Source organism: Paralichthys olivaceus, chromosome 4 (genome assembly GCF_024713975.1).
Source record: "Paralichthys olivaceus isolate ysfri-2021 chromosome 4, ASM2471397v2, whole genome shotgun sequence".
NCBI classification, from domain to species: domain Eukaryota; kingdom Metazoa; phylum Chordata; class Actinopteri; order Pleuronectiformes; family Paralichthyidae; genus Paralichthys; species Paralichthys olivaceus.
This window is the reverse complement of record NC_091096.1, coordinates 497,501-522,500: the sequence shown is the minus strand read 5'-3', so window position 1 is coordinate 522,500 and position 25,000 is coordinate 497,501. Positions and strand designations below refer to the sequence as shown.

The 25,000-nt window shown below is 44.8% G+C and overlaps 2 protein-coding genes across 5 annotated transcripts in view; both read left to right on the top strand.

Annotated features, from left to right (window-relative positions):
• adam9a (ADAM metallopeptidase domain 9a) overlaps positions 1-12,069 on the top strand; it is an 18,201-nt gene extending 6,132 nt beyond the window's left edge. The window contains exons 4-24 of one of the 2 annotated variants that reach the window (XM_069522877.1): positions 69-147; positions 460-536; positions 2,243-2,444; positions 2,589-2,654; positions 2,811-2,882; positions 3,050-3,219; positions 3,302-3,383; positions 3,516-3,649; positions 4,126-4,294; positions 4,407-4,499; positions 4,902-5,006; positions 5,153-5,243; positions 5,377-5,482; positions 5,607-5,790; positions 5,865-5,945; positions 6,019-6,124; positions 6,319-6,466; positions 7,151-7,253; positions 7,946-7,975; positions 8,715-8,773; positions 8,992-12,069. In XM_069522877.1, coding sequence (XP_069378978.1) covers positions 69-147; positions 460-536; positions 2,243-2,444; positions 2,589-2,654; positions 2,811-2,882; positions 3,050-3,219; positions 3,302-3,383; positions 3,516-3,649; positions 4,126-4,294; positions 4,407-4,499; positions 4,902-5,006; positions 5,153-5,243; positions 5,377-5,482; positions 5,607-5,790; positions 5,865-5,945; positions 6,019-6,124; positions 6,319-6,466; positions 7,151-7,253; positions 7,946-7,975; positions 8,715-8,773; positions 8,992-9,061 — 2,227 coding nt within the window. In that variant the 3' untranslated portion in view covers positions 9,062-12,069. The remainder of the gene's footprint in view (positions 1-68; positions 148-459; positions 537-2,242; positions 2,445-2,588; positions 2,655-2,810; positions 2,883-3,049; positions 3,220-3,301; positions 3,384-3,515; positions 3,650-4,125; positions 4,295-4,406; positions 4,500-4,901; positions 5,007-5,152; positions 5,244-5,376; positions 5,483-5,606; positions 5,791-5,864; positions 5,946-6,018; positions 6,125-6,318; positions 6,467-7,150; positions 7,254-7,945; positions 7,976-8,714; positions 8,774-8,991) is intronic. The other variant, XM_069522878.1, reaches the window with a different exon arrangement.
• A 466-nt stretch (positions 12,070-12,535) lies between these two features.
• The window catches only part of ogdha (oxoglutarate dehydrogenase a), an 18,061-nt gene continuing 5,596 nt past the window's right edge, over positions 12,536-25,000 (top strand). Inside the window, exons 1-8 of one of the 3 annotated variants that reach the window (XM_069522874.1) lie at positions 12,536-12,677; positions 14,156-14,550; positions 16,689-16,883; positions 18,710-18,812; positions 21,346-21,390; positions 24,073-24,188; positions 24,594-24,748; positions 24,971-25,000. The exon at positions 24,971-25,000 is cut by the window's right edge and continues 117 nt beyond it. In XM_069522874.1, the coding sequence (XP_069378975.1) occupies positions 14,311-14,550; positions 16,689-16,883; positions 18,710-18,812; positions 21,346-21,390; positions 24,073-24,188; positions 24,594-24,748; positions 24,971-25,000 (884 nt within the window). In that variant the 5' untranslated portion in view covers positions 12,536-12,677; positions 14,156-14,310. Of the gene's footprint in view, positions 12,678-14,155; positions 14,551-16,688; positions 16,884-18,249; positions 18,344-18,709; positions 18,813-21,345; positions 21,391-24,072; positions 24,189-24,593; positions 24,749-24,970 lie in introns of all 3 variants that reach the window. The other 2 variants (XM_069522875.1, XM_069522876.1) reach the window with 2 other exon arrangements.

The following is a 25,000-nucleotide window of genomic DNA, read 5'->3' as shown; positions in this document are numbered from 1 at the left end:
CGACGATGAAGATGAAGATGAAGATGTGAAACATGTTAAAAACTCCTGCTGCTGTGGTTTGTTCACAGACTTCTGCTTCCTGCAGACTTCACTGTGTTCTCCTACAGTCGGAACGGATCAGTGATCACCACCAGACCACCTGTACAGGTAACACACACACACACACACAGCATGAGTGTGATTACATCGGCAGGTTGTAAACTTCACTCTCTCCTCGCACCCACACTGATACCTGCAGCCCGTACTCAGGGCTCTGTTGCCTCCAGGAAGTACTGAGATGAGTCCAGAACCCTCCACTGACAAAATGTCTCACAAAATAAATGCAACAAAAAGCTTCTTGAAGAAACTAAAATGAATCTGGTTGATTCTTAGCAACAGATGCATGATGGGAGTTCTCTGGACTCCTGTGTGTGTCACCCTCAGTTCAGTGTTTATAACTCAGGTGTCTTTGTGTTACAGAACCACTGTCACTACCGGGGCTTCGTTCAGAACATGGAGGGTTCATCTGTCGCTATGAGCATCTGCAACGGCCTCAGGTAACACACACACACACACACACACACACACACACACACACACACACACACACACACACACAGGTTTGTGTTCAGACATTAAAGGGACGTTTCAACCAAATATAAAAAACGTGCTCAGTTTCTTCAGGGTCTTCGTCCCAGTTTGATGATGTCATGTGTTTTTCTCATCACAGTCATTCACAGTTGAACATGTTTGTTTGGTTTCAACAGCTTCTCTGAACATCTGGAGAAAAACGTTCTACATCGAGACTAATGTTCCTCATTCATCACACTTCAGTTTGATCTTCAATGCGTTTGAAATGACAGGATATACTGTTTATTGTATTTATTATACTGTAAACATACTGTGAGGTACTGTGAATATACAGTGAGGTACTGTAAACACACAGTGAGGTACTACACACAGTGAGGTACTGTGAACATACAGTGAGGTACTACACACAGTGAGGTACTGTGAATATACAGTGAGGTACTGTGAATATACAGTGAGGTATTGTAAACATACTGTGAGGTACTGTAAACACACAGTGAGGTACTGTAACATACAGTGAGGTACTGTGAACATACAGTGAGGTACTACACACAGTGAGGTACTGTGAACATACAGTGAGGTACTGTGAACATACAGTGAGGTACTACACACAGTGAGGTACTGTGAATATACAGTGAGGTACTGTGAACATACAGTGAGGTACTGTGAACATACAGTGAGGTACTACACACAGTGAGGTACTGTGAATATACAGTGAGGTATTGTAAACATACTGTGAGGTACTGTAAACACACAGTGAGGTACTGTAACATACAGTGAGGTACTGTGAACATACAGTGAGGTACTACACACAGTGAGGTACTGTGAACATACAGTGAGGTACTACACACAGTGAGGTACTGTGAATATACAGTGAGGTACTGTGAACATACAGTGAGGTACTGTGAACATACAGTGAGGTACTACACACAGTGAGGTACTGTGAATATACAGTGAGGTACTACACACAGTGAGGTACTGTGAATATACAGTGAGGTACTGTAAACACACAGTGAGGTACTGTGAACATACAGTGAGGTACTGTAAACACACAGTGAGGTACTGTAACATACAGTGAGGTACTGTAAACACACAGTGAGGTACTGTAACATACAGTGAGGTACTGTAAACACACAGTGAGGTACTGTAACATACAGTGAGGTACTGTAAACATACAGTGAGGTACTGTGAATATACAGTGAGGTACTACACACAGTGAGGTACTGTAAACACACAGTGAGGTACTGTAACACACAGTGAGGTACTACACACTGTGAGGTACTGTGAATATAAAGTGAGGTACTGTGAATATACAGTGAGGTACTGTAAACACACAGTGAGGTACTGTAAACACACAGTGAGGTACTGTAACATACAGTGAGGTACTACACACAGTGAGGTACTGTAACATACAGTGAGGTACTACACACAGTGAGGTACTGTGAATATACAGTGAGGTACTGTAAACACACAGTGAGGTACTACACACAGTGAGGTACTGTAACATACAGTGAGGTACTACACACAGTGAGGTACTGTGAATATACAGTGAGGTACTTTAAACACACAGTGAGGTACTGTGAATATACAGTGAGGTACTTTAAACACACAGTGAGGTACTGTGAATATACAGTGAGGTACTGTGAACATGTGTTTTTTCTGTCTCTTTCTCCAGAGGAGTGTTACATCTCACAGACGACAGTTATGGTATTGAGCCCTTAGACTCCGCCCCTGAACAGCACCTGGTGTACCGCCTGCAGGATGTGACATCACAGCCCCGTGGTTGTGGAACACCACACAATGATCACGCCCACAGCAACGCCACGGACGATGCTCAACACAAACCAGAGGAAATCTACCACGGACAACACAGCAGAGTGGGTTGACACACACACACACACACACACACACACACACACACACACACACACACACACACACACACACACACACACACACACACACACACACACACACACACACACAAACTGCAATGCTTTATAATTTGTGTTTTGTTCCAGGTGAAGCGAGCTGTTCTTCATCAGACTCATTATGTGGAGCTGCTGCTGGTGGTCGACTATGAAAGGGTGAGACACACACACACATTATGAGTGCACATCAACGTTCAGGGGCCTGTACTGTGGGGATCTGTTGTAACTATGGTAATGAAGCTGGTAAATCACCATGGTAACTGACGCTGAACAAGAGAAACCATCAACAGTTTTCTCTCGTTCTCTCTACAGTACAACTTTATGAACAAAAATGACACAGCAGTGAGGGAGGAGATGGTTCATCTGGCCAACTTCATAGACAGTGTAAGTACACACACACACACACACACACACACACAGAGCTGTTTTCAGACATGAGCTCCAGGTAGACTCCAGAGTTTGTGTTTCACAGCAACAACTCGTTCACAACAGCATCAACGTGTGTGTGTGTGTGTGTGTGTGTGTGTGTGTGTGTGTGTGTGTGTGTTCAGATCTACATTCAGCTGAATGTTCGAGTGGTCCTGGTTGGTCTGGAGATCTGGTCGCAGCAGAACCTAATCAGCACTGAAGGGGGCGCTGGAGAAGTTCTGAGTCGCTTCACCCAGTGGAGAGAGAGAGAGCTGGTTCCTCGCCGACGCCACGACTCGGCACAACTCATCCTGTCAGTGCACACACACACTCAAATACACACTCAAACACACACACACACACTCACACAGACTCACACATGTCGTCTCATACAGGAGGCGGAGTTTTGGAGGAACAGCAGGGATGGCGTTCGTCTCCACCGTCTGCTCCAGAAGTCACGGAGGCGGGATCAACGCGGTACGTTGCTGTCTTCTCATTGGCCGAACCTCCTGTCTGTCTCTCCAGTTGTTTACACGTCAGAATGTACATAACTTCCTGAGTCAGCAGAAACAACTGTGTTTACTGTCTCTCTCTCTCTCGCTCACTCAGTTCACCAATCACAACCTGCCCTCGTTCGCCTCCATCGTGGCTCATGAACTCGGTCACAACCTCGGGATGAACCATGACGACGGACGCTCCTGCACCTGCCCTGTGCACGCCTGCATCATGAACTCTGGAGCCACGTAAGATAGACACACACACACACACACACATACACACACACATACACACACACACACACACACACACACACACACACACACACAGACTTATCCCACAACTACTCACCAATGTAACGCCACAAATACTGAAATTAAAACCATCGCTCATATTTGACACACAACTCATTTTGAATTTCTCCTCTCCTCTCCTTTCTTTCCTCCTCTCCTCTCCTCACCTCCTCTCCTCCTCCTCCTCACCTCCTCTCCTCTCCCTCCTCCTCTCTTTCCTCCTCTCCTCTCCTAACCTCCTCTCCTCCTCTCCTCCTCCTCCTCCTCACCTCCTCTCATCTCCTCCTCACCTCCTCTCCTCCTCCTCCTCACCTCCTCTCCTCTCCTCCTCTCCTCCTCCTCCTCACCTCCTCTCCTCACCTCCTCACCTCCTCTCCTCTCCTCTCCACCTCCTCCTCCTCACCTCCTCCTCGTCCTTCTGTCTGCAGAGGATCCAGAAACTTCAGCAGCTGCAGTGCAGATGATTTTGAGAAGATGATCTTGACAGGGGGCACGTGTCTCCTGAACGTCCCGCGGCCTGACGAGGCCTACAGCGCCCCCTACTGTGGGAACAGACTAGTGGACGTGGGAGAAGAGTGTGACTGTGGATCCCAGAAGGTCATTTTTTAGTCTGTGCAAAACATGAATTTAACATAAAAAGATTGTGTTGGTCTCATGGAGGGGGATAAACTGTGTGTGTGTGTGTGTGCACATGTGTGTGTGTGTGTAGGAGTGTGAGGAGGACCCCTGCTGTGAGTACCAGACATGTAAGCTGAAGTCTGGAGCTCAGTGTGCTTATGGAGAATGCTGCTCGAACTGTCAGGTAAACACCAGCAGCACAGTCTGATTATCAATAATCGATCCATCAGCTCAGTGTCAGAAACATCAGCACTGACACGTTTTCATTTTGAAAATAAATCGACCTCCGTTCAGACGAACGTTTAACGTCTAAGTGTTAGCGACGCTTTGTCTCACCGCTGGTAGTCATGTGACTGATGAGAACCAATCAGGGAGAGAACGTGAGCCTCATCGTTTACTAAAGTCTCAGTTTCTGTTCTGACTAAAACACAAAACCAGACGAGACCAGTTTACACGAGTCTCTGATTCAGATCCGGCCCCTGTTTATCAGGATGCTTGTAGTAAAACATGTGATGCTGAACATGTCTTTAAACACACGTCATTAAACTGTGTGTGTGTGTGTGTGTGTGTGTGTGTGGGGGGGTAGTACCTACCAGGAGGAACAGTGTGTCGCTCCAGTACAGATGAGTGTGATCTCCCAGAGTTCTGTAACGGCTCCTCGTTGTTCTGTCAGAGCGACGTCTTTGTCCAGGTGAGACTTGAAAAGAACAAACCAACAGACACTTTACTGTGGTGTGAATTACTGAGTGTGTGTGTGTGTGTGTGTGTGTGTGTGTGTGTGTGTGTGTGTGTGTGTGTGTGTGTGTGTGTGTGTGTGTGTGTGTGTGTGTGTTACAGAACGGACAGGCCTGCAGGAACCAGCAGGCCTATTGTTACAATGGGAAGTGTCAACACTATGATGGACAGTGTCAGGCCATATTTGGACCCAGTACGTATGTGTTTACAGCACAGACTGGAAATAAACATGGACGACATCACGCTCCTAAAATGTGAAACAGATCTTCTTCCTCTTCCTCTTCCTCCTTTCATCCTCTTCCTCTACCTCCCTTTCTCCTCCTCAGAGGCGAAGGCTGCTCCTGAAATCTGTTTCAAAGACGTCAACAGTAAAGGCGACCGCTTTGGAAACTGTGGCTACCACAACTACGGTTACAAGAAGTGTGAGAGCAGGTAACACACACACACACACACACACACACACACACACACACACACACACACACACACACACACACACACACACACACACTGAGATGTCTCCAGAGCCTTGTGATGCTCATGTTGGTCTCCATAGAAACGCTCTATGTGGAAAGCTGCAGTGCTCCAACGTTCAGGCGGTGACGGTGTTTGGGATCGAACCATCGATCATCAGCACGCCGATCGGCGGCGCCAAGTGTTATGGAGTGGACTTCATGCTGGGATCAGACGTCCCTGATCCCGGGATGGTGAACGAAGGAACCAAGTGTGGAGATGACAAAGTGAGAAGGAGGGGGGAGAGGGGGAGAGGGGGAGACAGGAAAGAGATGTTAATTTCTTCTTCTGTGGTGTTCAGGTGTGTATGAACTTCGAATGTCGCAGCGCAGACGTCATGAAGTTCGATTGTGACGTGGGGGGAAAATGTCACGGACACGGGGTAAGAACGTCCACCTGTCTCCCTGCTCATCAGGTGTCTGTATCCCACACTGACCTGTCTCTGTCTCCGTCAGGTGTGTAACAGTAACAAGAACTGTCACTGTAAGGACGGCTGGGCTCCTCCCTTCTGTGAGGTCAAAGGTTACGGAGGCAGCGTGGACAGTGGACCCACGTGGAACGGTGCGCTCACCTTTAAGCACCACACCACCTGACGCTCGTTACATCAGAGCTGTGAATTTCACTGCAACCAATCAGAGCCCAGATTCTCTGTGGAACAGACTGAATCACATTGTGTGATCTCAACAGATTTCATATTTTAAGCTCCACATTTCTTGCACTTCCTGTCTAAGTGAACATGAATTTGTCCTCTTCAGACAAAGACACGTCCCTCAGAGACGGCCTGCTCGTCTTCTTCTTCCTCGTCCTTCCTCTGCTCGCTCTGGGTGTGTTTGTTTTCCTGCGCAAGAACGAGCTGCTGCGACGACTTGGGCTGAGCCGCAGGAAGAGGTCACAGGGATACCAGTGAGTGTGAATACGACAACTCACACACACACACGCACACACACGCACACACACACACACGCACGTTTGTGGGGTATTCAAGGACACTGGGACATTTATAAACCACTGATACTTGCATTTAGAGGGAGTCAGTACTCAGGAGAGAACTTGCTCTCGACAGCAGGACGACGTGTCGTTAATGTAACTGATGCAGCGTCAGTGTCAGACATCGCCTGTGATGTGTTCATGAACAGGTGCAGAAACCATGTAAAAGAAACTACTTACATGTTATTTCCAAATCATCCAGTGTGGACTTTTCCTGTTTCCATGGTTACAGAGCGATCAACAGGAGAAGCGACAGGAAAACAGATCAAATCGCACATATTACATAGAAACAAATAAAAAGGAAGGAGTGACATGAAAACGAATATGTATTTATTGTATGATTATCACTGCCATGTTCCTACAGAGGAGCGAGCAGAGGTCTGAGGTGTCGCTGTGGAATTTGTGGATCGTAGGTTTTTTTGTTTTCGGGGGAAACACACTACGATCAGTCGAACTCTTATTCTTCTCTTGGTCATTTTCCGTAGACTGTAAATAAAGATGGACGATGCGTCTCCACTTGTACAAACATGAAGGGTTTGTTGTTGCTGAGGTTGAATCACATTTTTTCATTGTTAACGTTTCGTCACTTCCTGTCTTCAGAGCTGACGGTGCAGCTTCAGACAATCCCATCAGAGGACCTCCGCCCAGAGCGCAGCCTCCATCTGTTGCCCGGGGCAACGCCGGCAATATCGTCAAAGAGGGGGTGAGTGTAGCAGCTGAGCGGGTGTGTCGGGGTGATACTCTGTGAGCTCAGAGAAAAGACCAGAGGGGCTGGGATGTATCGTGTAGCCTGCTGTTGCTTCTCAAGGATTACCAACCCTAGCTTTAAGATACGGATGAGGGACTCAACCTATAGATCATTTATTTAATCTTTAGATGGTAAATTCAGTGTTAGTTAGTTAGTTAGTTAGTTAGCTAGTTAGTTAGTTAGAATTCAACTGCCTGTGTGTCCCCACCACTGGTGTAGTGGAGCCTGGAGAACTGGGTATCATCCTGTCCAACGAGGGAGAAACATCATGTGTTAGAAACAATGACACGTGAGACTCTTGCATGTTTAGTTCACCCCAAACAAAGAGTCGAGCATCACCCGCCCCACTCTGCCTGTCATTGGCTGACTCTGATATTCTCATCCTAACTAACCAATCACCGCTCCTCGTACATAAACCAACCAACACAACCAAGAAAAGGCCCCGGGTACTAACCAATCACAGGCAGAGTAAGGCTGGGGATGCTTTCGCTGTCGTACACTCAACTATACAATAGGCTCATCAATCATCAGTGTTTGATTCCCTCTCTGGATCTTCATGTTTGTTTCTGTTTGAATGTTTCATAAGAACTAATTGAAGTTAATGAGCTAACGAGTCCTAACACCCTCTGCTCTCTCTCCATGTGAAGCACCACGCTCAGCTCCTGCCGCCACAGGAGGTAAAATACTCTGATTTCTACTCACACTGAACCAACTCTACTCTAATACTACTTTAAAACTATATGAGTGATACTACTGCAACTCTGCTGCTGTTTCTTGCATCCTGTTCATCTCAAAGATTTATTTATAGACCGTAAATAAAGATGGATGACACGGCAGCTCTCAAATGATCTGGCTATCCCCCTGGTGGCTGGCTGCAGTATAGATCATAAACCTCCTCCATGTTAGCAGATGGGACATGAACCAAACTAAAAAATCAAAGTAGACGTTAAATAAATGTTTGTCAAAGATGTTTCTGTCACTTCAGGTTCTTATGACACTGAGTTTGGTTTTATTTAATAATTTGATGACATAAAAACAGACTTCATGACGTCATGATTGACAGCTGAGACTGACTCAGGATTGGTCGAGAGTCATGTGTCACGATCACTACCGCACCGACTCTGACTCCAAATGACGTCAGCACCACGATATTGTTCATATCTGAGATATTTCCACCTTGTTTCTAGAGGAAGTGACATGTCTACCATCTTTATTTCCACTTTATCACTTTCTTTGGTCTGACCTGGTTTTATGTGTCTCTGATTTTTACCCTGAAGGAAAAAAATGTTTAATCTTTGGTTCGACTCCCAACAAGTCATCAACACAGTTTCATCTGTGTGGACATGAAGCCTCCTCAGTAAAATAAAGTTTTCCCAACTAATAATAAAATGTGTGTGTGTGTTTGTGTGTGATCAGGTGGCGGAGAACAGCAGGACAGCTCCATCTTACGCTCTGAGGCCTCCTCCTCCTCCTCTGTAAGAACAATACAGCTCCTGTTTTCTCCTCTGAGATAGCTCACAGCTAACTTTGCAGCAGTTTGGTCTATTAGAGATAAAATCCACCTTCCAGCAGCTTAAACTCTGAATTCCATGTGTGTAGTTTGTTTAACACTTTTGTAGAAGCAGAAAAGTCTAAAGGAGATTTTAAGGTTTTGGCATCAGAGGTGTTGACAGTTTTTTTATTTCCTCCTCAGAAAACCAAAACCTTCTGCTGCATCACAGCCTCTGGTGCCTCAGAGACCCGCCCCTGCTCCCCCTGTTTAACCAATCACCAGGCCCGGACCACCTGGGTGGCGCCCGTCTTCTTCGTCTCTTCTTTTTCTTCAATCCCTGTCCTCTCGGAGCTCGTAACCTAGCAACAGCCAGGAAATGATTTTGTAGCTAAGACAGCAGCTGACACCCGGACGAGGAAATGGACGATCAGGAAACTGAGTCAGGCTGGACTGGGAATTTAGCAGAACAAACAGGAAGCAACTACTGCCCCCTACAGTCTTTCTTTCTTTCTTTAAAAACTCCTTCAGGTGAAACATCATCTGTCACAAACCATCCAATCACATTTCTGTCTTCACGTCCGGGGCAAGCTAGCTAACTAGCTATTAGCTCAAAAAGTTGTTCAAAGCATTTGAATGTTTCCAACATATCGCTTCAAACTGAGAAACATTTAAAAATATTATTTAACTAAATGCAAGATAGCATGTAGCTACCACATGATACCACATGCTACGTAATGATTAAAAAAGATGGAGGGTGAGATGCTTCACTCAGACAGATTGGTGCTGTCTGATGTCACCTCCCCTCTGCTCAGCACTGTCATAGGAATGTAACACACCCCTGCTGCTGCTGCTGTGCAGGTGCACTTGGTCTCCACCACTCAGCTCCGCCCGGCGCTCTGTCTCTCCAGAATTGTAAAATCCCAGTATGCAACACTGTCTGAGTCCTAGCTCCTCTGGTTTTCAGTTCCTCTCCTTCAGATCTGGACCTGGACCTGGACCTGGATCTGGATCTGGATTTGGACTTGTGTGGTTGTTTTGTTTTATCACAAAGGAAATGGAAACACTGAAGCACTGTTGAGCTGATCTCTGGGATGTTCTGGATCTGCTCAGGTTAAATCTGTGGCCCGACATTGCTCAGACGAAACCTTGTGAGCGACTTGTACCGACACCGGCCACCTTTCGATCACTTTATCGTTGTCATCTTAGTTAATCAGGAAGCAGAGTAACAGACCAAATAGAACAATTTCACTGAAAGGTATTGGAATTAGGATTATTTTTATCTGGAAAAATATTTTAGACAATTTGAGATGAAAGACATCACTGATTTTTGTACTCCTTTGTATAATGGATATATGGATAATGTCCAATATAATGGACCAAATATTCCAGTAACATTCTGGGTAATTGGAGGAGTTCTAACCCCGCCCCCCGTAAACTACGCCCTAGGACATGGTTATTTTAGGATTTTCTAAATTTAGTATTTGACTTTTGTGTTTGGTTTGGATCCATGTTAAAGAACATGTGTCATACTGGATCTCAGATTTTGAATCATATTCACACATGAAGTTTCAGGTATAGTTTGATGCAGGATTCAGTTTGATGCTGGAACATCCCACAGTTAGAATGTCTGACAGTGTTGACGTGTCTTTAAGGTGGAAATGATGCCTCATAAAGGTCCTGGAAACGTGTGGACTTCCTGTCTCTGCTGCCTTAACTCCAACACCATCTGAAGGAAACATCGGGACCCTGAGGTCTGGACTGAGGACTGATCCTGATCCTTTAGTTTCTCTGTAGTCGTGAACACACGGCAGCCTCCATCACAGTCCCTCAACATTGTCCTGCTCTGACACTGTCACTCTAACCAGGGATCTTTACGCCACAGGAAACTGACAGGCCTGTCACCTTCAAGTCACCTTCCTGTGACTCGGAGCGTCGTCACTACAATGAATGAACCTGTCTGCACTGTGTCATGTGACGATGTTTTGATCTGCTTTAGTATATTTTTGATTTGCACAGATACAAGGAGCTGGCGCAGGATTATGTCAGTTACTTACAGGGCTAATTTTGTGTTTGATTGTTTTGTTGCTAAAAGAAAATGAACGCGATCACAGTTTCCTCCTGAAGTTGATTCCTGAGAAAAGAGAACAGACAGAAGTTATTTAGAGACATGAGAGCAGCTGAAGTCAAAGTTCAAGAGAGCATCAGGTTACAGATGGTGAACAGATTCTTCTGCTGCTTCTCAGTTTAAATATAACAAAGCTCATGTGCAGATTCAAACCAACTGTCTCCTCCTGTTCAACTCACACTCGTGTGATTCACAACAAATCAAACCAAACCAAAAGGTTTCAACACTTGTTCATTGGAATTTTCTAATGAATTTATCCATCACTTTATTATTTGTAATGTTGTCAGAGGTTGACGTGTGAATAGGCTCAGAAGATATGTTGCTGGTTTGAGTCGGCACATGTTGAGTTTCTCTAGAATATAAAATCAATACAAATCCAGCAGACTGATCCTCTGAGTGAACGACTGTGGAACAACTCATCCACTCTGAAGGTATTTTACAGTTAGCCGCCTTTATCATTAAAGTGATCATGTATCAATAATTATCATCAAACAATATGATATACCATTCTGATATCTGCATAACCAGTGGTTTACTTTTGGTACTTTAAGTATATTTTCACCCTGATATTCTTATAATTTTACTTAATCATACACTTCACTGTGGTAAAGTAACTTCTACTTCACATGTGAGGCCTCAATGTGAAGTTCAGTTGTGTTTGTGTTGAACGTGTGTGAGCTGAACCACAGCAGGTGAATGACAACAGTATGACTGATATCTCCATGACCACACGGAGAATCTCATCGCAGTCTCTATGATCATTGATTTTCTATAGGATTACATTTTTGTGCAGTGTTTGCTTTAGTCACTGATCTCAGACATGTTGGCTGCTCCTCTTTGGAGGTTTCTGTCATGTACATGGACAGTTTGATGTCACTATGGTAACAGGCATGGAGCAGGTCTGCAGTCATGCCAAAAGTCGCGCTGCGTTCAGGTGCTGTTTGCTGTGAACGTTCAGCCTCTTCCTGCAGCTTCCTGTCATGATGTAATAAAGTTTATTCAAACAGAATGTAGTTTTTTTGTAAAGATGAAGCTTGTTCAGATTCACACTGTACGAAGCCACGAGTTCTCCGACCCGGTGATCTCTCAGAACGTGTGTGTGATGTGATTAAACACAAATTCACCTCATGAAATATTAAAGACCTTAAACAATCTGTAGATGTTTTTTTCTTAATCCATAAGTATAATAAATACTGCATTATTACATGAGTGATGTCATGATCATTTAGAAAGTTTAAATATGTATTTCTATTTTAAAGAGTTAAATATAACATCTTAAAATGGCCAAGAATAGACAGTAGAATACCATTTTGAAATAATAATTTAAACTAATAACAAATAAAGAGATAATTTAAATATTAAAACAATACATACCATAACAAAATGTTTGATATGTAGAATATGAAATATGTAGGATTATAGTTTCTTTATATTTGAATTAAATCATAAAATGTAAAAACACTAAAAAGAGATGGTGTGATGATGTCAGACTATAATATAATGTAAATATAACATTTTAAAATATTTCATTAAACCTAAATTAACGTTTTTCAATTTGCATAAATTGTGTTTTTGTTTATTTGTATTGACATGAGACCACGCCCCTGTGTCACTGTGCGGCATGACGTCATCTGTGTGCGTCACTTCCACGCAGGCCTCGCTTCCAGGCGACGCGCCCGGAGTTGTCATCGTTTCACCGGGAGAGGCGAAGGGCATCCGGGATACCGGCCGAGCGGGGAGCCGCTGAAACGCGTTTCTTGAGGTCAGTAACCGGGGCTCGTGTCCGCGGGGACACGGGCTCTGCTGCTCCGCGACACGGAGACATTGTGTGCTTCCGGTTTGGAGAAAATGAAAATCAAAGGTTTTGATGAATCTGAAAAAGAAAGAAACCGTTAGCATGTTAGCCGCGTGTTAGCTAACACAGCCTGGTTAGAGCACCGTGAGTCCGGAGCTCATCGGTCCGAACACCCGCTGACACAGTCGGTGAAACCACGAAGGAAACGGCTAAAGTTAGCTTCTTCAGCTAGCTTCTGTTAGTGAACTCATTTTGCACCCGTCTAACGGCTAGCTAGCTAGCGTGCTGATGATGGTAACTGTTTCTGCTGAGCTAGTCTGCTAATTCCATCACCTGCCTGTTAGCTCTGATGCTAATCACAGGCTAATCAGCTGAATTCAAGTCTGTTGATGAAGAATCAAGTTCCTCTTGACTTGTGAGAGGACACAATGATTGACAGTTCGAGTGGCCAATGATAACTAGCGGTGGCCAATCACAGGGCGCAATGTGCTTCAGGCAGCCAACCGGGGCTTGGCTTCGGCAGGTCGGGGGCGGGTCCAGGCCGGAGGGAGGGACAGGGAGTGGAGAGTGAACAAGGTCAAAACACAGAGCGGCACGTGACACACCGGAAATAACCCGGGTCACAGTTCAGGTGTTTGGATTAAAGAGTCCTGAAGGTAAACTTAACACGAGGTTCAGGTGACCTCACTGTGACCTCACTGTGACATCACTGTGACATCACTGTGACCTCACTGTGACATCACTGTGACATCACTGTGAAACCTCACTGTGAGACCTCACTGTGACATCACTGTGATCGTGTCCTGTGAAGCAGCAGATTGTCGACTCGTTCACAACAACAGGAACATGTGGGGACGTTCAGGTGAGGGGTGGAGCCTGTAGAGCAGCAGGAGGCGGGACATGACGTCTAAACTCTGACTTAGAAACCTCAGAGACACGCCCACTCGCTCACTGAGAAGGTTCCAGATGTTTTCTCAAACGGACTCACTCTGACAGTTTACAGATGTTTCACTAGAAGCTGCAGGAGAAGATCCAGAACACGTCCAGAGACACTGACTCAGACATTTGTTCTGACATCCAGAACCTGCAGAACATGTGAGGAACACGTCAGGAACCTTTTCGTTTTTTTCTTTTCATTAACATATTAGCAGCTCTTGACTCTTTTCTTCTGGTTTTTAAATCCTCTCATCGTCTGATGCGTTTTTTATTCCTCGGCTCCTGTCTCAGGCTGAAGTCATGAATATGTTTCACTTTCACCTCCGAACATGTTTCAAATGGTTTATTTGGTTTGTTTTCAGAGAAGAACCAGATCAGGAGGTTTTATGGCCATGTCAGGTTCTTCTTCTCCTCTTGTTCTTCCCTTCGTGTTTGATGAGATCATATGTGGGGTTGTTGTGCTGCCTCACTCTTTCTCTCTCTCTAACACAGTGTCTCTCTCTCAACAGTGGACAGACGGACCAGTGGACTTGTCCTTCATCGCTCTCTTTCCGGGTTGTGACCTTGTGGAGTTTTATTTCCTTCCGTTCTTCTGAAGTTGAGGAACGTCCGGCCCGTCGGACCGACCACCACCTCCGTGTGTGTGATACTTTAAGGACTGCTTATGCATCGTTTAAGGACTTGTGCGGCGCGGTTGCGTCCGCTCACCGCCTCGCAGGCGGCTCAGACTGTTGGCCAGCAGCGGCCAATCACAGTTGCCTCCACAGGCAGCACAAGGACGTTTCAGCCAATTAGGTGCTACTCAGCACCGGTGGCCTCTGAGCCGTTCCTGAACGGGACGAGCTCCAACTACGTGGAGGAGATGTACTACGCCTGGTTGGAGAACCCAAAGAGTGTTCACAAGGTAAGGAGCAGTTGAGCCCCCTACTGGTGTGGAAGATGAATAGCACAACCATTATGAGCTGTTTTCAGACATAAACTCTGGGAATTATTTAGAACATTGGGTTCATGCAGCAGCTGTGCTTAAAGTTTAAATGTTTCTTTGGACATAATTCAGCTTTGGCTACACTTCAGAAATATGAACTGAAGGTTACATTAGATTTATACTCAGGCTTCTCAACAACCACCTCGTATGATGTTCGGAGAGACATCCTCAAACAACAATCCTGGATCTTCACATTTTCCTGGATCAATCATACGAATTCTTCTGGAGTCATGACCCTCCACAAAATCTCATAGAAATCTTTTCAGAATCTAGTGACATCTAGTGGTGAAGTGTCGTGTTGCAGCTGAATATCCCTCATTGTCACAACATGTAGAAACGTGTCAGACAGTTTCATCACAGAGAGAGAAGCGTACTTTACGATGGTGAGGACATGACTCACCAACAGGACGTGTATTAATGTGTGTGTACAAATACACACTGTGTGTGTTTTGTAGTTAATCAGCAGTTTTAATCATATGACCTCAGTAACAGGTTTAGAGCAGCAGAGCCATGAAGGAGCCACAGCAGGTGAGAGGCAGCGCCCCCTAAAGGTGGTGTTTTCAGTGATCTGTCTTCAGGGTCACTTTTAACTGAGTGTTGAAGGACAGACGAGCTAATTATAGCTCTGTCACATGACACAGTTTTACTGAGTGAGGAGGTGTCTGTAAAACCAGCGGAAATACGTATATTTATTATCTATATTATATGTGTGTGTGTGTGTGTGTGTGTGTGTGGGGGGGGTTTATGTCACACTTGTTATGTAACTTACACACTGTGTGACCTTGCAGTTAGCAGCTTAGCAAACTAACCTAACTGAGAGCTGCAGGACTAGACACACACACACACAGACACACACACACATGCTGAACATCACAGTGATGAAGAAGCTGATGTGAGCAGGATTAACTCAGAGTCACATCGATCAGATCAGAACGACGAGGTGGAACTGACAGGAAGTGTTAGCGTCGCTTTGTATTCACCGCTGGTGGTCGAGTCATGTGACTGATGAGAGCCAATCAGAAGAAGACGTGAGCGTCATTGTTTACTCAAGTCCCAGTTTGTGTTCAGACTAAAACACAAAACCAGACGAGACCAGTTTACACAAGTCTCTGATTCAGGAGAACTCCAGCTGTAACCATAGCAACAGCGATGAGTTTTCAAACTCATACGTGTCAGTAACAGTTCCACCTAATCGTCGCTCCAACAAAAGAAATCTGACTCTGACTTTTAACCGTCACTGTTCCTCGTGAGTAGTGTTTTAGTTTACATCACATGACCAGTGTACGAGAATGGTCATGTGACCTGTGTTTTCAGGTGTTGGTGTGGACAGAGGTTATTTCTGATGTGGAGGCAAAACGCTCGTCTGGACGGAGATGAATTTGAAACTAAAACATTACTGTGGATGTCGTCTGAGACTCAGAGTTTTATGCCGTCATTTAAAGGTTGTGGTTGTGAAGTTGTGCAGTTATGTTGTGTAGTCATGTTGTGTAGTCATGTTGTGTAGTCATGTTGTGTAGACATGTGGTGTAGACATGTGGTGTAGACATGTTGTGGAGTCATGTTGTGGAGTCATGTTGTGTAGACATGTGGTTTGCCTTCCACCAGACTGAGTCATCCTTCAGATTGGTGTTTAATCATTCCCAGAACAAAGTGGAGGGAGTCTCCTGCAGACTGATCCTGAGCTGAGAGCGTTTGTGAAAGAGACAGAGAATCAAATGAACGTCTCTGTTTTCTGTCTTTGTCAGAACAGACGTGGAAGTTTCTGCAGCAGCTGGTGAAGGAAAAGGTTTTTAATAGAAGAGGTGAAGAGCTGTCAATCACTTTTAGAATAAGTATGAATTAAATTCCAGAAAATGTCCAGAGACACTGACTCAGACATTTGTTCTCACATACAGAACATGTGAGGAACATGTGAGGAACATGTGAGGACCATGTGTGTGGTTCAGTTGATGTCTGAAAACAGCTTTAGTGTTATACAGTCTCACACGCTGCTCCTTCTCTGTTGTTTTATTTCTGTGGTTATTAACATGAACATGTTCTCATTCCTCCTCCTCCAGTCGTGGGATGTGTTTTTCCGCAACGCCAACGCGGGCGCTCCTCCTGGTGCAGCCTACCAGTCTCCTCTGGGTCTGTCTGCGGCCTCGTCGAGCCTCGTCGCTCCTCAGCTCTCGTCTCTGGTTGGAGCTCAGCCTAACGTGGAGAAGCTGGTGGAGGATCACCTCGCCGTCCAGTCGCTCATCAGGGCGTACCAGGTGCGATTCCATACGGCCGCTGATTCTGTGAAATGTTGTCATCAATATTTATGGATCCCTGATAGATAGTCAATGATTGATATTATGACAATAAACTTGTTTTTTCCTGCAGATAGTCCCATCACATGGAGCTCATTAGCGCCACCGTCTGATCACTGAAAACATTGTTTCAAATGTTTTCATGGTATTATACAGTTTCCCATTGTAATAACATAAACATGAGTTTATTAATAATAACACGTTCTGACACGTGTCATCGATGTTGAGAAACGTTGATTCCAGGTGTCGTTACTGGAGGTCATCACGGGTCACATGTTACCTGTGATGTTAAACACGACAAACACCATGTAAGTATGAAACAAGATAAGAAAGATACAACTCGACCTTTTCGTTTAAAATGGAAGTGAGGTTCACCATCTTAAGGAAGTGTCATGTGATCCAGACTCACAAACAAGTCAGTAACTAATCATTCACATTTCTAACTTAACTCTTATATAAGATAAAATCAGCTGTTAAACTGAAAACATAAAGGATTCAAATAATACAACCGACTGTTTATTTTTGCATGAAGACAGTTTAACTCTCAGCTCTACGTGAGATCACGTGAAGAAGCAGCTAAACTAGCGTGAGCTGCTCAGAAGATATAATTAGACAGAACTCAGTGAAGGGTTAGAATACTAATGTGTTGAAAGAGGAAGTGACCTCACATTACACAAATATTTAAATTGAGAGGAACAATTCTATCATTGGCTGTTTAATGGTCACATGAAGGACTAAACATTAACCTCTGACCTGACGGTGATGTCATTTCCTGGAGAATCTTCAAATACTTCATATTAGATATGAAAATGTTTCTCTGCTCGTCTCTTCTCCCGCATGTTAAGTTTTTCCCCATATGTAATAAATGTTATGACATCATACCGACGTGATGAGGTCGAAGTCCTCGACTTTCTGCTGCAAAAATTATTAATATTTTTTTTTTTAATTTAAATTTTAGCTCGATTTAAACATGAAAACAACATTATCCTGTTAGTTTGTGTCTACCAGCAGATGGCGTCTGTTTTCAGAAGGTAAATAACTGAAACTAATATATTTACCCTCGACAGTGAAGTGAAGGCAGCGTTACCATAGCAACAGATAAACGATTATGTAAAGTTGATTGTGCATCAAACTTCACGCACAAGTGACCTGTGAGGACCTCCAGTCGTCAGGGCCATCTGTGTGATAACCAGGCGTGTGTGTGTGTGTGTGTGTGTGTGTGTGTGTGTGTGTGTGTGTGTGTGTGTGTGTGTGTGTGTGTGTGTGTGTGTGTGTGTGTGTGTGTGTGTGTGTGTGTGTGTGTGTGTGTGTGTGTGTGTGTGTTTAGGTGATGGGGCATCATAATGCTCAGTTGGATCCTCTGGGAATCAGCTGTGTGAATTTTGATGATGCTCCTGTGAATACCGGCTTCCAGGACGTCGGTGAGAACGACAAAACAAACAAACAAACAAAACCTGTGTGTTAATGTTGCTCTTCCCTCCCACCCCCTCTCTCTCTCTCTCTCTCTCCTCTCCTCTCTTCCTTATGTTGAATCTCTCTCTTTTTCTTCTTCCTCCCTGCTCTCGTCCAATCCTCCTTTCCTTTCTTCAAACCTTGTTTCGTTGTGGATCTGTTTCCGCTCCGTCCTGCTTCTCATCCACTCACCTCTCCACATCCTCCTGCCTCTCTCTTTCCCTTCTGTCGTTGCATTGAGCTTCCTTCTCCTCACCCTCTCCCCTTCACTTCATTCAATCCTCCTCTTCCTCCTCTTCCCGGGTGGGATCTGTGCTGTTGTCACTCCCCTGTAGATCCGAGGGCACCATGTGGCCCAGTTGGACCCTCTCGGCATCATGGACGCCGATCTGGACTCGCATGTCCCCACTGACATTATCACCTCCTCCGACAAACTGGGTGAGGAGCTAACCCCCGAGACAACACTCGTCTTTTAATTTCCCCTCGTTCCCCTGGTCTCTCTCCGGTCTGCCTCGCAGGCCGTCTCTTTCGAAAACTCTCTGATCATCAGAGGAAAGTTTTCTGAAACTTTGTCTTGGAGCTGAAACCTTCTTGTACATTGAAAGGTTTTTTTGGACCAAGGTCCAATGAATGTTCATAAAACTCCAGCTGGAGTTTAGGGCTGCACGATATATAGAATCGATATCAACATGCGCGATATACGTTTTGCAAAAGACGACTTGAACTGAATCAAAGATGTTCAGATCATTGACAGGTCGGGTTGTCTCGGTGCGGTTGGCACAAGCGTGAAGGATAGAGACAAAGAGACGAGCATTAAATAACTGACAGAAAGAAAAAAATACTTTTCACGGTCTAACACATGCGATCCAGTCAGTGAACCTGGTGGAGCTGTGCATGTCTCCCTCAGGTCCGCCCCACAATGTTTTCAATGTTACTGGAATGGAAATAATTCTTTCATTTTTATTTCAGTGTCTGCAAAGACCGCTCACTGCGTGAGGTCTAAAGCAGTGAAACACTTAATACTGCAGCATTAGTTTATTTATCGCACGTCTCATCGTCATCGCAGTGTTCACCAACCTCATGGCATGTTTTCTAATATCGTGCAGCCCTGCTGGAGCTAGTTCCAAACCTCGAATGTTCTCACGTACAAGAACTTTCTCTGAAACTTGATCTTGTACCAGATGAATGTAAGTGAAACTCTTATTAAATGAACCCTGAAAAGGTTCTGAGTTAAAGGGAATAATTAGAGGGGGTTAGGTTTCTGGATTTAGTTCAAGTCTGAAACTTAATTCTGAATCTGTTGTCACACTTTTCTGTGAACTTTCTATCCATCAAATCTTCTGAAACTTAGAGAAACAAAACTGAAACTTTTCTCTGTTATGAAAATTAAATCGTTTCCACACCAAGGAGGAAAAAGTTCCCAAAAAATGTGTGTTAGTGTGTGAGCTGTTAGCTTGAGAGCTGTTAGCTTGTGAGCTGTTAGCTTGTGAGCTGTTAGCTTGAGAGCTGTTAGCTTGTGAGCTGTTAGCTTGAGAGCTGTTAGCTTGTGAGCTGTTAGCTTGTGAGCTGTTAGCTTGTGAGCTGTTAGCTTGTGGACCGCTGACCTCGTGTGTGAGCTGTTAGCTTTGTGCATGTGAGCTGTAGCTTTGTGCTAAAGAGCTGTTAGCTTTGTGCTAACCCTGTGGTTGAGGCGTCAGGAAACCAGCTGCTCTGACGTGTGCAGCGTCTGAGCACACGTGTTTCTGAGATGTTGGTCGTGGCTGTTAGTTGTGTCAGTTACTGTCTGTTATTAACTCCTCTTCAGATACAGGAACACATGACGTCATTGTGTGTCAGTCAGTTTGCAGTGATTTGACATTGGTGTTTACATTCCTGAAGATTGTAACAGGTTCAAACTTCTTACTCGTGTGAGTGGAGAACAAACATCCTGTATTTTAGTTTGAAATTAAAAACCATTTTAAATAATGTTTATCCAAGAAATCCGCTGATTTAAGAGCTGTTGTTTTTCCATAAATCAAGTTTAACCGAAAAAACCCTAAAATCTCTGATTTGAATCTGGAGATTTAACAATCCAATTATTTATTCAAATTTAAGTGTGTAGCTGCAAATCACATATCACATATCATACATCATCTAAAGGCACTTTTCATAGTGAAACTATGAAACTTAATCAAGACTTTATTTGTACAATATGTTCATACATAAATTGTAACACAAAGTATTTTATGGAATAAAAACCCACAAGTGATTGAAATCCATAAATGTGAAATGAGGAAACAACAAAGGCAGGAAAAGTAAATGTGTGTAAATCAGTCCGAAACATTTTCAAACTACATGATGATTCAAAGATCAAGTTTGCTTTTATGATTAAATCTATTGAAGTTAATCATTTGTTTTTCAGTTAAACTCATAGAAAGATGTGAGGACCTGCTCTACAGCCACTAACCATAACTAACCATAACTAACTACCCATCACCAGCTTCAACTAACTGTGTCCTGTCAAAAGAGAAAAGAATCTGACGCCCAGCTTCCAGTTCTCTCCTTCAGCACCAGTGGAAGCTGCAGCCACAGATTGTGAAACATGGCATGTGTAGTTTTGAAGTTTGTAGTAGAAACAGGGGACGTCTGTGTTGTGTCCCTGGAGCTCAGGAATTAGTCTGGTCCCTGTGGTGAAGCTGACCTGTGGGTTGGTCGGTTCTTGCTTCTGTTTATCCTCAGCATGGTGTTGACAGCATCCGTCTCCATCACCTCGTTCCTGATTCAAAACCGACTCTTCCAATGTTTCTGTAAATGATCAAATCAAACGATGGTGGAGACGTGAAGATGCCAGCGCTGGTGTTTGGCTCTGATTTAGCTGCGGGGGTCATGCTGCTGCTGCTGGTGTGAACTGTCGGGTCGAGCGGGGTCGTAGGTCACTAACAGTGTCCGGGTATCTCTCCCCTTTGCTGCCCACTGATGGCAACCCTTCCAGACTTGGCGGTTTTCAAGGAGAGGCTGAGAGTCCTAACGGTAGGAGGTACGAGAACGATGACGACGCTGCTGTGAAGCCAGTTGTCGACCTGTAGTGGTGTTTTCTGTGCGGTAGTGAGCAGGTCACGTGTGCAGGAGCGTCAGGAGGCGACGAGCAGATGCTGCTGCAGCGGTGAAGGTTGCCCGTCACAGCGGGATCGACCTCGGACTCCTGCGCTCGCGCACACGTCTCTGCACTCGAAGGACGGGAGGATGAAGAGACGTTTCATGTGGTTCAGTGTCTTTTATTAAGAACAGATCAGCACCATGACACCTGAGGGGTGAGGACCATGACAGCAACATGAACAATAAGACCACGTAACATCTCGTGTTCCTCATTTTCTAGATGTTCTTTTATTTTCTGCATCAGATCTTTGAAGGTTCCTGTCACATCAGGTCTTTCTCAGACATTGAACCATGGTGAAATTTCTCTTTGAGGTCACAGGAGGCATCAGAGGAAAACCACAATCACGTCAACAAAATGTACAGTTCACTGTGTTTATTACAGACGACCAAGTTCTGTCTCCGTCCCTCTGACCACCTCTGATTGTCTCCTGCGTGTTCTGGTCCGTGTAGTCAGCTCTTTTTGCTCCCAGCTGCTGATAGCGCCCCCCTCTGCCCAGTAATCAGTAGAACATGTAGTGTGGGTCTGTGATGAACGAGTCGTCTCAGAAAACTGTGCATTAACTCACTCACCTCACTTTCTCTCTCTTGACTCCGCTGGTTCTAATCTGTCAGTTCTGTTTTTGGCTTCTCATGTGATCAGTGTGAAGTTTGTAGATCAGCAGCACTAACAGCTCTGGAGCTCTAACCATGGAAACTGTTGAACATATCACAAATGTTATTGATTATTCAATATCTGCAGTTATAGCTTCTTCTATAAAACTTATAAAAACCTAAAACTACTCTCACATCTGTTTACATTGAGTAATAAACCAGAGTTTGAAGACGTGTCCCCAGTGAGGTTGTGTGGCAGCTGTGTGTGTGTCCCTGTCCTGTAGTTGTGCGTTAACTGACTTGTTTTGGTCGATGTGTTTCAGAGTCAGAGTGCGACTCACAGTTTAGTGTCGACTGCAGACGAAGTGGTAAACACCAGAGGAGCCTGATTGTGTTTGTTATAAAAACGTCTCAGCTGCGGTTTGTGTTTGTGTGTTTGCGGAGATGAAGAGTGACGCTTCTCCTCCTGTGAGGAGGGAGGCTTCCTGTTGACTTCAGGTAAACTTGTTTTCGATGGGCCAGCTTCTGTCGGTTGTTTGGCTGCTGTGAAGTCAGCTTCTCAGGAGCTTTGTGATTGGATGAACCAGCTGTCAGTACGTCCTGTCTCTGACCGGCCGAGTGTTTTCGTCTTGTTGTTGAATTGAAGGACACAGTGAAGATGTTATTCTGAAACTGATCGGTTAAACTTTATTTCACGTCTGACACAAACTCACACACAACTTCCTCCTTCTCCGACTGCCTTCAGGTGTCCATGAGTCCACATGAACGCCGTCTGCTTGAGCTGATCACGACCTCATACGCTCCGTGTTCAGCTCGCAAAGAAAGAGCAGAGAAAATGTTTTTCCTCAGGATTTCAAAATACATCTGAGGAAAATGTCGACATTCAACCGTCTTAACCACTTTAACCCGATCACACGTCGTAACCATGATCTGACAAGTTCCCTCTGAAGGCAGCGACTATCTCGGCATCTGTCCTCTCTCCTTCACAACATCTGTCTCATATCCTGTTTGGTTTATAAACAAATAACTGATTAGAACTGACTGAATGTCCATAACCCTCCATCACCATGTCACTCGCTGCTGTCATGACCCATGGCTGCTCTCTGTGGTCAAGACTTTTCTTTGGTTTCACTGAAATGAAGGACAAGCAGCAGGATCATCTCCTCGCCGCTTGTTGTCCAGGAGACCAGCGCTGATTAACAGGGGTCATCAGAGGTCGACCAATCATCAAGGAGCTCGTTAATGTTGAGGATATTGGTCTGTGACGTCACCATCTTTATAGTTGTTTTCAGACCTGAACTCAACCACAGACATGTTCCTCGCGTTTTCCTCGCGTGTTCCTCGCGTGTTCCTCGCGTGTTCCTCGCGTGTTCCTATGTGAGAACAAATGTCTGAGTCAGTGTCTCTGGACATGTTCTGGATCTTCTCCTGCAGCCTCTAGTAAAACATCTGTAAAATGTCAGAGTGAGTCCATGAGAGAACTGAGTTGAATCAGGTATTGAACTCAGTCCCCACATCAGCTTAAAGGACCTCAGGGACCATTTTTGTCCGTAGATGTCTCCTCTTGAGTTGTCACTGTTCCTCTGTCCTGCTGCCGTCCACACTCGCTCCTCCACATTAACCAGACCAGAATCAGTTGCACCTCCAGAACCCTGTGACCTCAGCTCTGGTCTCCTCTTCTTTACGACTCGTAAGATATTAGAGATGTTTCTGTCCCAGTTTGTAGTTTGTGATCAGTTTCATGTGTTTCAGATTAACGATAGTAACGTCTCTCTTTTATTCTTTCATTTTCATCACCTTGTCCTTCGTCACCAACTGAACCTGCTGCATGTGCATGTTTACCTGTGTGTGTGTGTTTGTGTGTCACCCACTGCCTCCATCCTTCAACTTGTCCTCACCTCCTCCTTCCCTCTATTTGTTCCTCCCTTCTCCTCCTGGCCTGTCCTGCATCATGGGACATGGGGACATGTAGGTTTCTACGGTCTGGATGAGTCTGACCTGGACAAAGTGTTTCGTCTGCCCACCACCACCTTCATCGGAGGTTCGGAGACCGCCCTCCCCCTGAAGGAGATCATCCGCCGCCTGGAGGTTAACTAGGATCGTTTCTCAGAATGTTTCAACGTCAGAGTTTTATCGGGACACAATGTCCAGCTACTGTCTCCCATTACTAGTTTGACAATGATCAATATAATAACTGATGGATTAGGAAGGACACACACTTGGTGTTTGTCAAACCTCAAGAAAACCCTGGGAGGCTTTTACTTTGAAATTTAAGTGTTACATTCAAAATAAAATAATAATAAACTTTATTTAAACTTATACAAACACATCATGGTCAACATGTTTGAAACATAATGAAAACCAGATCATAAAGATAATAATTGTGTGTGTGTGTGTGTGTGTGTGTGTGTGTGTGTGTGTGTGTGTGTGTGTGTGTGTGTGTGTGTGTGTGTGTGTGTGTGTGTGTGTGTGTGTGTGTGTGTGTGTGTTCAGATGTCCTACTGTCAGCACATCGGAGTGGAGTTCATGTTCATCAATGACCTGGAGCAGTGTCAGTGGATCAGACAGAAGTTTGAGACTCCAGGAGTGATGCAGTTCACTTTGGAGGAGAAGAGGACGCTGCTCGCTCGCATGGTCCGCTCCACCAGGTACACAACAACACACAACACACCTCTGGTCAGAAAGTGGACGTAGAGCTGATGTTCATTTAGTCAATTATGATCATTAGAGTCACATAAACCATAAACCACTGGATGTGTTGGGGACAAACAAGATGGCGCTGGACAAACAGGAGGAGTAACAACGGCAGCTCATACACGAATGGAAGAGATCATAGTGTCCTCTCTGTGTGTGTGTGTGTGTGCGTGCAGGTTCGAGGAGTTCCTGCAGAAGAAGTGGTC